Source organism: Tachypleus tridentatus, chromosome 4, assembly GCF_004210375.1.
Source record: "Tachypleus tridentatus isolate NWPU-2018 chromosome 4, ASM421037v1, whole genome shotgun sequence".
In the NCBI taxonomy this organism is placed as follows: domain Eukaryota; kingdom Metazoa; phylum Arthropoda; class Merostomata; order Xiphosura; family Limulidae; genus Tachypleus; species Tachypleus tridentatus.
The window spans coordinates 13611207-13625731 of record NC_134828.1 but is presented as its reverse complement, the minus strand read 5'-3'; the positions used below and the strand labels follow the sequence as shown (position 1 = coordinate 13625731).

At 30.9% G+C, this 14525-nt stretch overlaps 1 protein-coding gene across 1 annotated transcript in view; it reads left to right on the top strand.

Moving 5' to 3' along the window:
• The window catches only part of LOC143248597 (RUN domain-containing protein 1-like), a 49986-nt gene that overhangs the window by 23132 nt on the left and 12329 nt on the right, over nucleotides 1–14525 (top strand). Inside the window, 4 exon segments of the mRNA XM_076497088.1 lie at nucleotides 5562–5701; nucleotides 9771–9876; nucleotides 10412–10507; nucleotides 10960–11073. Of these exon segments, the coding sequence (XP_076353203.1) occupies nucleotides 5562–5701; nucleotides 9771–9876; nucleotides 10412–10507; nucleotides 10960–11073 (456 nt within the window).

Here is a 14525-nt window from a genome sequence, read left to right as displayed (position 1 = left end):
AACTTATTTTGTCTTACTTAGAAAACCATCAATAATTATAGGATGTTTTTGTTATTTTGTGTTCATAATTGCATAATTTGAATGAATTAGTTTAGTCCACTGGTGCCATTAGTACAGAAAAACTGTGTTTAAATTTCAGTGACAAACGATGGCAAAGATAGTAGACTGACAATGACAGTAGACTTCTTGTTTTTCATGTCTCACTTTATTTATTGTTATAAAAGTAACTGAAATGTGAAAATTAGGAAAGCATCAGGTTAACTTGGGAAAGATAAAATGTTGATGAAAGTATTCTTGTGTTATAGTCTTAAGTGTTATGTCATTAAATATGGTTACACTAGCTACACATAGTGGTATGTGTGTTATGTCATTAAATATAGTTACACTAGCTACACATAGTGGTATGTGTGTTGTGTCATTAAATATGGTTACACTAGCTACACATAGTGGTATGTGTGTTATGTCATTAAATACAGTTACACTAGCTACACATAGTGGTATGTGTGTTATGTCATTAAATATGGTTACACTAGCTACACATTGTGGTATGTATGTTGTGTCATTAAATATGGTTACACTAGCTACACATAGTGGTATGTGTGTTGTGTCATTAAATATGGTTACACTAGCTACACATAGTGGTATGTGTGTTATGTCATTAAATATAGTTACACTAGCTACACATAGTGGTATGTGTGTTATGTCATTAAATATGGTTACACTAGCTACACATAGTGGTATGTGTGTTATGTCATTAAATATAGTTACACTAGCTACACATTGTGGTATGTGTGTTATGTCATTAAATACAGTTACACTAGCTACACATAGTGGTATGTGTGTTATGTCATTAAATATAGTTACACTAGCTACACATAGTGGTATGTGTGTTATGTCATTAAATATGGTTACACTAGCATACACATAGTGGTATGTGTGTTATGTCATTAAATATAGTTACACTAGCTACACATTGTGGTATGTGTGTTATGTCATTAAATACAGTTACACTGGCTACACATAGTGCTATGTGTGTTATGTCATTAAATATAGTTACACTAGCTACACATAGTGGTATGTGTGTTGTGTCATTAAATATGGTTACACTAGCTACACATAGTGGTATGTGTGTTATGTCATTAAATATGGTTACACTAGCTACACATAGTGGTATGTGTGTTGTGTCATTAAATATGGTTACACTAGCTACACATAGTGGTATGTGTGTTATGTCATTAAATACAGTTACACTAGCTACACATAGTGGTATGTGTGTTATGTCATTAAATATGGTTACACTAGCTACACATTGTGGTATGTATGTTGTGTCATTAAATATGGTTACACTAGCTACACATAGTGGTATGTGTGTTGTGTCATTAAATATGGTTACACTAGCTACACATAGTGGTATGTGTGTTATGTCATTAAATATAGTTACACTAGCTACACATAGTGGTATGTGTGTTATGTCATTAAATATGGTTACACTAGCTACACATTGTGGTATGTATGTTGTGTCATTAAATATGGTTACACTAGCTACACATAGTGGTGTGTGTGTTATGTCATTAAATACAGTTACACTAGCTACACATAGTGGTATGTGTGGTATGTCATTAAATATGATTACACTAGCTACACATAGTGGTATGTGTGTTATGTCATTAAATACAGTTACACTGGCTACATATAGTGGTATGTGTGTTATGTCATTAAATACAGTTACACTGGTTACACATAGTGGTGTGTGTGTTATGTCATTAAATACAGTTACACTAGCTACACATTGTGGTATGTGTATTATGTCATTAAATATAGTTACACTAGCTACACATTGTGGTATGTGTGTTATGTCATTAAATATAGTTACACTAGCTACACATAGTGGTATGTGTGTTATGTCATTAAATATGGTTACACTAGCTACACATAGTGGTATGTGTGTTATGTCATTAAATATGGTTACACTAGCTACACATAGTGGTATGTATGTTATGTCATTAAATATGGTTACACTAGCTACACATAGTGGTATGTGTATTGTGTCATTAAATATGGTTACACTAGCTACACATAGTGGTATGTGTGTTATGTCATTAAATATGGTTACACTAGCTACACATAGTGGTATGTGTGTTGTGTCATTAAATATGGTTACACTAGCTACACATAGTGGTATGTGTGTTATGTCATTAAATACAGTTACACTGGCTACACATAGTGGTATGTGTGTTATGTCATTAAATATGGTTACACTAGCTACACATAGTGGTATGTGTGTTATGTCATTAAATATGGTTACACTAGCTACATATAGTGGTATGTGTGTTATGTCATTAAATATAGTTACACTAGCTACACATTGTGGTATGTGTGTTATGTCATTAAATATAGTTACACTAGCTACACATTGTGGTATGTGTGTTATGTCATTAAATATAGTTACACTAGCTACACATTGTGGTATGTGTGTTATGTCATTAAATGTAGTTACACTAGCTACACATTGTGGTATGTGTGTTGTCATTAAATACAGATACACTAGCTACATATAGTGGTATGTGTGTTTTGTCATTAAATATAGTTACACTAGCTACACATTGTGGTATGTGTGTTATGTCATTAAATACAGTTACACTAGCTACACATAGTGGTATGTGTGTTATGTCATTAAATACAGTTACACTAGCTACACATTGTGGTATGTGTGTTATGTCATTAAATATGGTTACACTAGCTACACATAGTGGTATGTGTGTTATGTCATTAAATATGGTTACACTAGCTACACATAGTGGTATGTATGTTATGTCATTAAATATGGTTACACTAGCTACACATAGTGGTATGTGTTGTGTCATTAAATATGGTTACACTAGCTACACATAGTGGTATGTGTGTTATGTCATTAAATATGGTTACACTAGCTACACATAGTGGTATGTGTGTTATGTCATTAAATACAGTTACATTGGCTACACATAGTGGTATGTGTGTTATGTCATTAAATACAGTTACACTGGCTACACATAGTGGTATGTGTGTTATGTCATTAAATATAGTTACACTAGCTACACATTGTGGTATGTGTGTTATGTCATTAAATATAGTTACACTAGCTACACATTGTGGTATGTGTGTTATGTCATTAAATATGGTTACACTAGCTACACATAGTGGTATGTGTGTTATGTCATTAAATACAGTTACACTGGCTACACATAGTGGTATGTGTGTTATGTCATTAAATACAGTTACACTGGCTACATATAGTGGTATGTGTGTTATGTCATTAAATACAGTTACACTGGCTACATATAGTGGTATGTGTGTTATGTCATTAAATATAGTTACACTAGCTACACATTGTGGTATGTGTGTTATGTCATTAAATATAGTTACACTAGCTACACATTGTGGTATGTGTGTTATGTCATTAAATATAGTTACACTAGCTACACATTGTGGTATGTGTGTTATGTCATTAAATGTAGTTACACTAGCTACACATTGTGGTATGTGTGTTATGTCATTAAATGTAGTTACACTAGCTACACATTGTGGCATGTGTTGTGTCATTAAATATAGTTACACTAGCTACACATTGTGGTATGTGTGTTATGTCATTAAATACAGTTACACTAGCTACACATAGTGGTATGTGTGTTGTGTCATTAAATATAGTTACACTAGCTACACATTGTGGTATGTGTGTTATGTCATTAAATACAGTTACACTAGCTACACATAGTGGTATGTGTGTTATGTCATTAAATACAGTTACACTAGCTACACATAGTGGTATGTGTGTTATGTCATTAAATATGGTTACACTAGCTACACATAGTGGTATGTGTGTTATGTCATTAAATATGGTTACACTAGCTACACATAGTGGTATGTGTGTTGTGTCATTAAATATGGTTACACTAGCTACACATAGTGGTATGTGTGTTATGTCATTAAATATGGTTACACTAGCTACATATAGTGGTATGTGTGTTATGTCATTAAATATAGTTACACTAGCTACACATTGTGGTATGTGTGTTATGTCATTAAATATAGTTACACTAGCTACACATTGTGGTATGTGTGTTATGTCATTAAATATAGTTACACTAGCTACACATTGTGGTATGTGTGTTATGTCATTAAATATAGTTACACTAGCTACACATTGTGGTATGTGTGTTGTGTCATTAAATATAGTTACACTAGCTACACATTGTGGTATGTGTGTTGTGTCATTAAATATAGTTACACTAGCTACACATAGTGGTATGTGTGTTGTGTCATTAAATATAGTTACACTAGCTACACATTGTGGTATGTGTGTTATGTCATTAAATACAGTTACACTAGCTACACATAGTGGTATGTGTGTTATGTCATTAAATACAGTTACACTAGCTACACATAGTGGTATGTGTGTTATGTCATTAAATATGGTTACACTAGCTACACATAGTGGTATGTGTGTTATGTCATTAAATATGGTTACACTAGCTACACATAGTGGTATGTGTGTTGTGTCATTAAATACAGATACACTAGCTACATATAGTGGTATGTGTGTTGTGTCATTAAATATAGTTACACTAGCTACACATAGTGGTATGTGTGTTATGTCATTAAATATAGTTACACTAGCTACACATTGTGGTATGTGTGTTATTTCATTAAATACAGTTACACTAGCTACACATAGTGGTATGTGTGTTATGTCATTAAATATGGTTAAACTAGCTACACATAGTGGTATGTGTGTTATGTCATTAAATATAGTTACACTAGCTACACATAGTGGTATGTGTGTTATGTCATTAAATATAGTTACACTAGCTACACATAGTGGTATGTGTGTTATGTCATTAAATATGGTTACACTAGCTACACATAGTGGTATGTGTGTTATGTCATTAAATATGGTTACACTAGCTACACATAGTGGTATGTGTGTTATGTCATTAAATATGGTTACACTAGCTACACATAGTGGTATGTGTGTTATGTCATAAACTGACATATGACATATAAATTGACTCTGTATATTCACAGACAAATCTTTAATAAAAATACTTAAAGAATTTGATTTTTTGTGTTTAAAAGATTTTACGTTTGTTTGAAAGGTTACCAACTTTTATGAAGATACATTTACTATATTAAAAGTTATTGTATGAAAATTATGATGGTTACTTTATGGTTAAAAGGTTGGTCACATTGTCGAAATCTTTATCGAAAGAGTTAGTATTTAATTATTTTTATACCATGACAGTTGACACTTGTGTCTTTTGTGCCATTAAGTCAAAAGTGATATATCACCGTAACGTGATAGTTAAAACTAAAATCTCTTTGTACCATGATGTTTAAATCTGGAATATTCTGATACTGTGATAGCTTATACTGACATCTTTGTTTTATGATTGTTAATACTAAAATCATATTATCTGCTCATATTATAAGTAACATGCCTAATGGTTTTGCATTATAATACTTGAAGATCAAATTGTGTACCAAACATGTTCGTTCAATTCAAAGAGGAATTTTGTTTCTAGGATATGAATAACAGAGGTGTAAAAATCATTAGGAGAGCCTTGATGTTGTTGCACATGTTCACATTAGCTCAGTTTGGTTGTGGAGATAAGAATTTCCATAAGAACATGCTGAAAAAGACAGAGAAGGGAAACCATTGGGGGTATGTCATTGTGTCTACATGTTTAGGAAATCATTTTGTTAATCAGTGTACTGTCATAGGCAGAGAAATTATTAACATTATTAGGTAACCCATGAAATGTTAAATTATCATTCTCAATATATCTTTAAATTATAAATTTATAAAATATACTGTTGTATTAAACCTGTCTCAATGAGTCATGAGTCAGAGGCCGTGTTATTATGTTTGTTGACTTGCATTCAAAATTTTATTGAACTGTTATTTTATGAAATTATATCCTTACTTTTGGTATCAAACTACAGATTGTACTTCAGATTTTCTTATTATACATCATTTAATTTATTAATTTAAAAGTAAATATTAAATGAACAAATACACAAACATTGATTTTTATGTGTTACATGATATGTCGAATTCAGTACTGGTTAAATTTAAATATGTCCGGTTTCAGAATACAAAGTCTGTAGTTTTTTGTGAATTAGGAACTCAAATAACAAATATTGACAAGCTACAAGGTTTTTGGAAAGTCACTGTACACTTACATATTTATTAACAGACATGTTTCAATATAGAATACAGGAGGTAAATATGAATGACAATTATAAACAATGTTGAAAGTTACTCCCGTTGGCATCAATACAGGCTTGGATCCTTCTTATTTTGTTTCTAAACACCGCAATCAGTTGCTGGCTTGAAATAGACTGAATAGACATATGATTACAAAACTGCACAGTGACTTTTTGAACACCCTGTATAATATACAATGCTAGAATAGGAAATAAATGTATATTTTCAATTTGCTGAGATACGGCTTACATAATGAATGAAGTGCAGTGGCCCCACTCATTTCTTTCCATTTTTTGGAAACAGTCCTTTATATACATGCACTTTAATATATGACATGAATAACCAGTCAGATGCTCTAACTTTTCTCAGCTATTTTTAAATGCAACAGTGTTCTCTCTTTTCAGACAGACTTTTTGTTAGTAAGTTGATTCTATAGTGTGTGGTCAATATTTAATATTTCTTTAGATAACAATTCAGCTTAGCTATTGAACATGATAAATTACAAATGAAATTCTGTGGTATCAATGAAGTAATTTTTGAATTTTCAGTTATTCAAATGCATGTTTAAAACCTTAACAAATCTTGTTTTGCATCCTTCATATGCAAAATGTCTTTAGGCCTAGCAAGCTACAAGTGGCTTACAATCAAGTACAAAGATTGTAACTACTAGAAGAGATAATTGTCTGTTTTGTTTCTATATTTACTATTCTATGTTGTCAGAAAAACAAGTTTTAGAACTTGTTTGTGAACAGTAATAATCTGTAAATGTATACAATTTGTAATAATTGAAATGAAGTTTTTTTCTTAAGAAACATTTGATAAAACTACCTGGACATTATAAGGATTTTGCAAATGAAATTTGAAAATTTGCTTATGCATAAAAGTATTTTTTAATATTAAAATGAAACTTATTTTGCGTGTTGAATGCGCAATAAGCAAAAATATAAAAAGTACAAGAAAAACGTTGTTTAACAAACCTTAAGACTTAATAAAAAAAATTCTGATATAGTGCATATGAAAACTTTTTAATATTTACTGATAATCTGTCAAACTTTGTGAGCATATTAATTTAAAAAACTGTAGCGTGAAAACTGTAACAAATACAAAATGGTTATGATGTTGGTCCCAGGAACTGGATCCTTTTTAAAAAATGTTAAGTTTGATAATGCTTCAGAAAAAACACAAAATCCATGTAACAAGTTAAATTTACTACTTCATAAACAGTTGCTACATTCACTGGTAGGCCTAACTTCACAAACAACAGAAAACCTGAAACTACCTTATGCCTAACTTATTTATAAACTTACAAAATTTCATCTCTAATTGATAGATAACAAACATACTGATTAAATTGATTATTGACAAACAGATACAGTAACCAACACTAAACGGGTTAACTCTGTTTAGTCTTTTTATTATGTACTTGGTTCTTTTATATAAAATCTTCGAAATATTGTCACCATCATCACATCATAACAGGCGCTCTGGCAAACAAAGATCTAAATTAAAATAACCCTAAAACAATATTTTATAAACTGACGTTAACTAAAGACTGTTTGTGTGCTGTACATGATAAAATTTGCTGCATGTTACTTCCATCACACAAGTAAACACATAAACTAACTGATAAACAACATGAATTAACTATGCATGCACTAAGTGATGTGACCAATAGCACCTAACATTGCTATCTTTATATTTCGTTTCAAAAATAAAACTAGTGGGTGAAATGTATTTGAAGTTTCCCAAGAACATCTTTAAAAGTGTAGTTTTAGAAAAATACAATATTAAACTTTATTTTATTAACCTAGTTTTTTCCCTGCACTCTCAATAGTTCACCTGCAAGGTGATTTTTATATAAAGTATAAAAGTACTGTTTTTTATTTTATAGTTTTCACATTTCATTTATATAATATTTAGAACCTCGTAAATTATTATTAAACGTTTTTAAAGTAAATGTTTATATTTTCTCTACTATATCACTAACTCTGTTATCAACAACTTACTATGTAATAAAATGTTTAAAAGTAGCAAACAAATATATACATACCTTTCAATTCTTTGTAAAAGGATTTTTAAACACTGTCTTGTTATGTGCTAATCTTGTTTTATTTTTTTCACTTATAGTCTGTTTTTAATTTGCCTTTCATATTCTTCATCTTTCACTGTTTCTAACAGTACATCATCTGATGCCTTCAAGGCTTTACGAACTTATTTTGGCAGACTTCATTCCTCACCTGACATGGCCGGGCGGGTTAAGGCATTCGACTCATAATCTGAGAGTCGCAGCTTTGAATGCCCGTCGCACCAAACGTGCTCGTCCTCTTAGCCGTGGGGACATTATAATGTGATGGTCAATCCTGCTATTCATTGGTAAAAGAGCAGCCCAAGACTTGGCGGTGGGTGGTGATGACTAGCTGCCTTCCCTCTAGTCTTACACTGCTAAATTAGGGACGGCTAGCACAGATAGCTCTCGAGTAGCTTTGTGCAAAATTCAAAACAGACAGACTTCATTCACAGACTCATTGAAAAACAAAATTGTGTTTATATACATATTGTGTTCATGAGCTTTCACGATCCAAGAGACAAGAAGTCAAACTTTAAATAAATAAAAAAAAATTCAAATATGCATTCTAAATTTCAAATAATACATAACTAATAAAAATGTAAAAGTGAAACCTAAATACAGTTTAACTTCTTGTCAGTCTAATATGTATAAAACAATAAAGTATGGCCAAATGCTAGGGGAACCCATTCTTGACAATGGACTAAGCTTTAGTATTTCATACATACAAGACCATACACTGGTAATGTCTCTTTACCTAAGTAGAAAATTAGCAGAAAATCTTCTCTTTGTGTTGATTATAAGCATGCTATTGAAGTTCAAACTCACTTAGCAACATAGCTTCAACTTTGCATGAAAACTTACAATTGTTACCTCTAGGTAAAACTCTTGAAGGATTCCCGTATGGTATTAAAATACCACTGTATGTTGGATTTCAGTCTTCTTCAAACAGTAGTCTATATTAGATACTCAATTTCTTGGACATGAGCTCTTGAAAGCTGAGAATTATAACCACGAGCAGATCATGGGACAGCAAAAACTGCAGTTTTAATTTCTGGTTTTGATGTAATTTTGTTAAAATACATTGATTCTCAAGTGGTTCAATTACATTTCGAATATAATGCAGTACCATGGAGGAAGAAGTTTAAAAATGGATGTAGAGTCTATAGGGTTAAGCTTGCAGGCAGAATTTTACTATTAATATCATATCATGATGTGTCAATACAACACCTTTATCACTTAATATTTTTGTATCAGATTAATCATATGCTAATTTTAAACTTTTGTGTAAAAGGGCCTTTTACCCCCCCCCCCTTTGTTTTTCAATGCATATAATTTTTTCTATATCCACCATCACATACCACATCATTAAATAGTTTGACGTACTTACTATAATACAAAAGAAAATATTAAGTATGTACCTATTAATGCTTGATTACATAAATTTCTTTTCAACAGAGACCTGCGAGCGAACTTAGAAGTTGCTATCACCAAAGTTGCTGATTTAGCAGCTCAGCAAGAACCACAGAACATTGATAGTGATTACACGAGTGATTCTGAAGATGTAGGTATCATTGTTCTATCTATAGTAATCGCTCATTCATTAATTAAACTCTGAGTACTGGTGGTCACAAGTTTTATCACATTAATTAAACTCTGAGTACTGGTGGTCACATGTTTTTATCACATTAATTAAACTCCAGTACTGGTGGTCACAAGTTTTTATCACATTAATTAAACTCTGAGTACTGGTGGTCACAAGTTTTATCACATTAATTAAACTCTGAGTACTGGTGGTCACAAGTTTTTATCACATTAATTAAACTCTGAGTACTGGTGGTCACAGGTTTTTATCACATTAATTAAACTCTTAGTACTGGTGGTCACAAGTTTTTATCACATTAATTAAACTCTGAGTACTGGTGGTCACAAGTTTTTATCACATTAATTAAACTCTGAGTACTGGTGGTCACAAGTTTTTATCACATTAATTAAACTCCGAGTACTGGTGGTCACAAGTTTTTATCACATTAATTAAACTCTGAGTACTGGTGGTCACAGGTTTTTATCATACAAGTTTAGTATTCTCTTTCATTTAGACTCCAGCAATTTTCTGTAATGAAAAGTTAACAGCAGCTGTAAGAAAAGATCTGGCCTGTGCCATAAGGGATTTATTACAACATGGGTTAATGCCTGTAAGTGAGAATCATTTGAATTTTCTTGTATGTAATGTACAAAATAAAATGTTGAAGAATCAGTCCAAGCAGTACACTTTGTGAAGGAGAAATCTAGATTATACGTGTTTATTGTGTAGTTGGTGAAACAGTTTTGCATGACTTTTAAATGGTTTTGTTTATTTACAAGTTCTTTATTGGAGTGGATGGCAGTGTCATTGATTTATGTTAATATAATTTTCTGTCTTTGTTTTTTGATTCTGTAAAGTTTGGTTTGGCTCCAATGGTAATAGAAAGCAACTGCTAATGATCACATTTAGTTCTTGAAGTCTTAAGTACCTAAACAATTTGTCAAACTGACTGACTCTGGTATAATAACAAAGATACAATAAACAGTCGTTTATGTATTTTGATCATAAGAAAATAAATGTACTGTTAATTCGTAGCTGATCTTGTGGATTATACAATTTCAGATAGGACAGAGCACTAGTCTTGTTCCAGTCGGCTGTTTTCCTATACGATCAGGAACAGCAGTATCCAGAATGATGCATTTGTGGGATCTAGTGTTGAAATATTATGAATTAAAGGTGAGGGTAGTATTCTCTCGTTGATTATATGTGTAAACCTTTACCCAACCCTCTTAGTTTTAAATATGTAAGAGTAATTTTGCAGTGTTGTTTTTTGTGCATAGTAAACAGTGTTAAATGTGATGACCCTAAACTAATGATTTAAGGCCCACATATTCATTACTTGTTATATGTTTCTGGCATGTAATGTATTGTAACAGTAAATATTTTTAATCAGTTTGTCAATTTAAATATTTATTTTAAGCTAACTACTTAGTTCTTATCTAAGTAGTTAGCTTTCTGTTGATTCTAATGTTTTAATAACATCTACAAATATGTTCTGCTCTGTAATACTGCTTTCTTTCTGTAATACTCTTCTTTCTGCTTGTTGAACACAAGCAGTTATTTACATGTCGATAAATTTCACAATGCTCCTGAACTTATCCAACATCCTATACTATACAAATAATGAAAGGCAGAAATGTTTTATATATTGAAATAATACATAATATTGAGTGTGTCATATTGTATTTGTTGTAAGCCATTGTGATGTTGGAAAAGCTAAAAATGTAACTTTAAATGTATTCTTGAAAGTTAAAAATTTTGTGACATGGTGATGACAGATAAGTTAGTTTCTTCTGTTTTACCCATACTATCTTCCTTTATTAAATAGTTGACACATGTTTTGTTTTACCCATATTATCTTCCTTTATTAAATAGTTGACACATGTTCTGTTTTACCCATACTATCTTCCTTTATTAAATAGTTGACACATGTTTTGTTTTACCCATACTATCTTCCTTTATTAAATAGTTGACACATGTTCTGTTTTACCCATACTATCTTCCTTTATTAAATAGTTGACACATGTTTTGTTTTACCCATATTATCTTCCTTTATTAAATAGTTGACACATGTTCTGTTTTACCCATACTATCTTCCTTTATTAAATAGTTGACACATGTTCTGTTTTACCCATACTATCTTCCTTTATTAAATAGTTGACACATGTTTTGTTTTACCCATACTATCTTCCTTTATTAAATAGTTGACACATGTTTTGTTTTACCCATACTATCTTCCTTTATTAAATAGTTGACACATGTTTTGTTTTACCCATACTATCTTCCTTTATTAAATAGTTGACACATGTTCTGTTTTACCCATACTATCTTCCTTTATTAAATAGTTGACACATGTTCTGTTTTACCCATACTATCTTCCTTTATTAAATAGTTGACACATATTCTGTTTTACCCATACTATCTTCCTTTATTAAATAGTTGACACATGTTTTGTTTTACCCATATTATCTTCCTTTATTAAATAGTTGACACATGTTCTGTTTTACCCATACTATCTTCCTTTATTAAATAGTTGACACATGTTTTGTTTTACCCATACTATCTTCCTTTATTAAATAGTTGACACATGTTCTGTTTTACCCATACTATCTTCCTTTATTAAATAGTTGACACATGTTTTGTTTTACCCATATTATCTTCCTTTATTAAATAGTTGACACATGTTTTGTTTTACCCATACTATCTTCCTTTATTAAATAGTTGACACATGTTTTGTTTTACCCATACTATCTTCCTTTATTAAATAGTTGACACATGTTTTGTTTTACCCATACTATCTTCCTTTATTAAGTAGTTGACACATGTTCTGTTTTACCCATACTATCTTCCTTTATTAAATAGTTGACACATGTTCTGTTTTACCCATACTATCTTCCTTTATTAAATAGTTGACACATGTTTTGTTTTACCCATACTATCTTCCTTTATTAAATAGTTGACACATGTTCTGTTTTACCCATACTATCTTCCTTTATTAAATAGTTGACACATGTTTTGTTTTACCCATACTATCTTCCTTTATTAAGTAGTTGACACATGTTTTGTTTTACCCATACTATCTTCCTTTATTAAATAGTTGACACATGTTTTGTTTTACCCATACTATCTTCCTTTATTAAGTAGTTGACACATGTTTTGTTTTACCCATACTATCTTCCTTTATTAAATAGTTGACACATGTTTTGTTTTACCCATACTATCTTCCTTTATTAAATAGTTGACACATGTTTTGTTTTACCCATACTATCTTCCTTTATTAAATAGTTGACACATGTTCTGTTTTACCCATACTATCTTCCTTTATTAAATAGTTGACACATGTTCTGTTTTACCCATACTATCTTCCTTTATTAAATAGTTGACACATGTTTTGTTTTACCCATACTATCTTCCTTTATTAAATAGTTGACACATGTTCTGTTTTACCCATACTATCTTCCTTTATTAAATAGTTGACACATGTTTTGTTTTACCCATACTATCTTCCTTTATTAAGTAGTTGACACATGTTTTGTTTTACCCATACTATCTTCCTTTATTAAGTAGTTGACACATGTTTTGTTTTACCCATACTATCTTCCTTTATTAAGTAGTTGACACATGTTTTGTTTTACCCATACTATCTTCCTTTATTAAATAGTTGACACATGTTTTGTTTTACCCATACTATCTTCCTTTATTAAATAGTTGACACATGTTTTGTTTTACCCATACTATCTTCCTTTATTAAGTAGTTGACACATGTTTTGTTTTACCCATACTATCTTCCTTTATTAAATAGTTGACACATGTTTTGTTTTACCCATACTATCTTCCTTTATTAAGTAGTTGACACATGTTTTGTTTTACCCATACTATCTTCCTTTATTAAATAGTTGACACATGTTTTGTTTTACCCATACTATCTTCCTTTATTAAGTAGTTGACACATGTTTTGTTTTACCCATACTATCTTCCTTTATTAAGTAGTTGACACATGTTTTGTTTTACCCATACTATCTTCCTTTATTAAATAGTTGACACATGTTTTGTTTTACCCATACTATCTTCCTTTATTAAATAGTTGACACATGTTCTGTTTTACCCATACTATCTTCCTTTATTAAATAGTTGACACATGTTTTGTTTTACCCATACTATCTTCCTTTATTAAGTAGTTGACACATGTTCTGTTTTACCCATACTATCTTCCTTTATTAAATAGTTGACACATGTTCTGTTTTACCCATACTATCTTCCTTTATTAAATAGTTGACACATGTTTTGTTTTACCCATACTATCTTCCTTTATTAAGTAGTTGACACATGTTCTGTTTTACCCATACTATCTTCCTTTATTAAATAGTTGACACATGTTTTGTTTTACCCATATTATCTTCCTTTATTAAATAGTTGACACATGTTTTGTTTTACCCATACTATCTTCCTTTATTAAATAGTTGACACATGTTCTGTTTTACCCATACTATCTTCCTTTATTAAATAGTTGACACATGTTTTGTTTTACCCATATTATCTTCCTTTATTAAATAGTTGACACATGTTTTGTTTTACCTATATTATCTTCCTTTATTAAATAGTTGACACATGTTCTGTTTTACCCATAC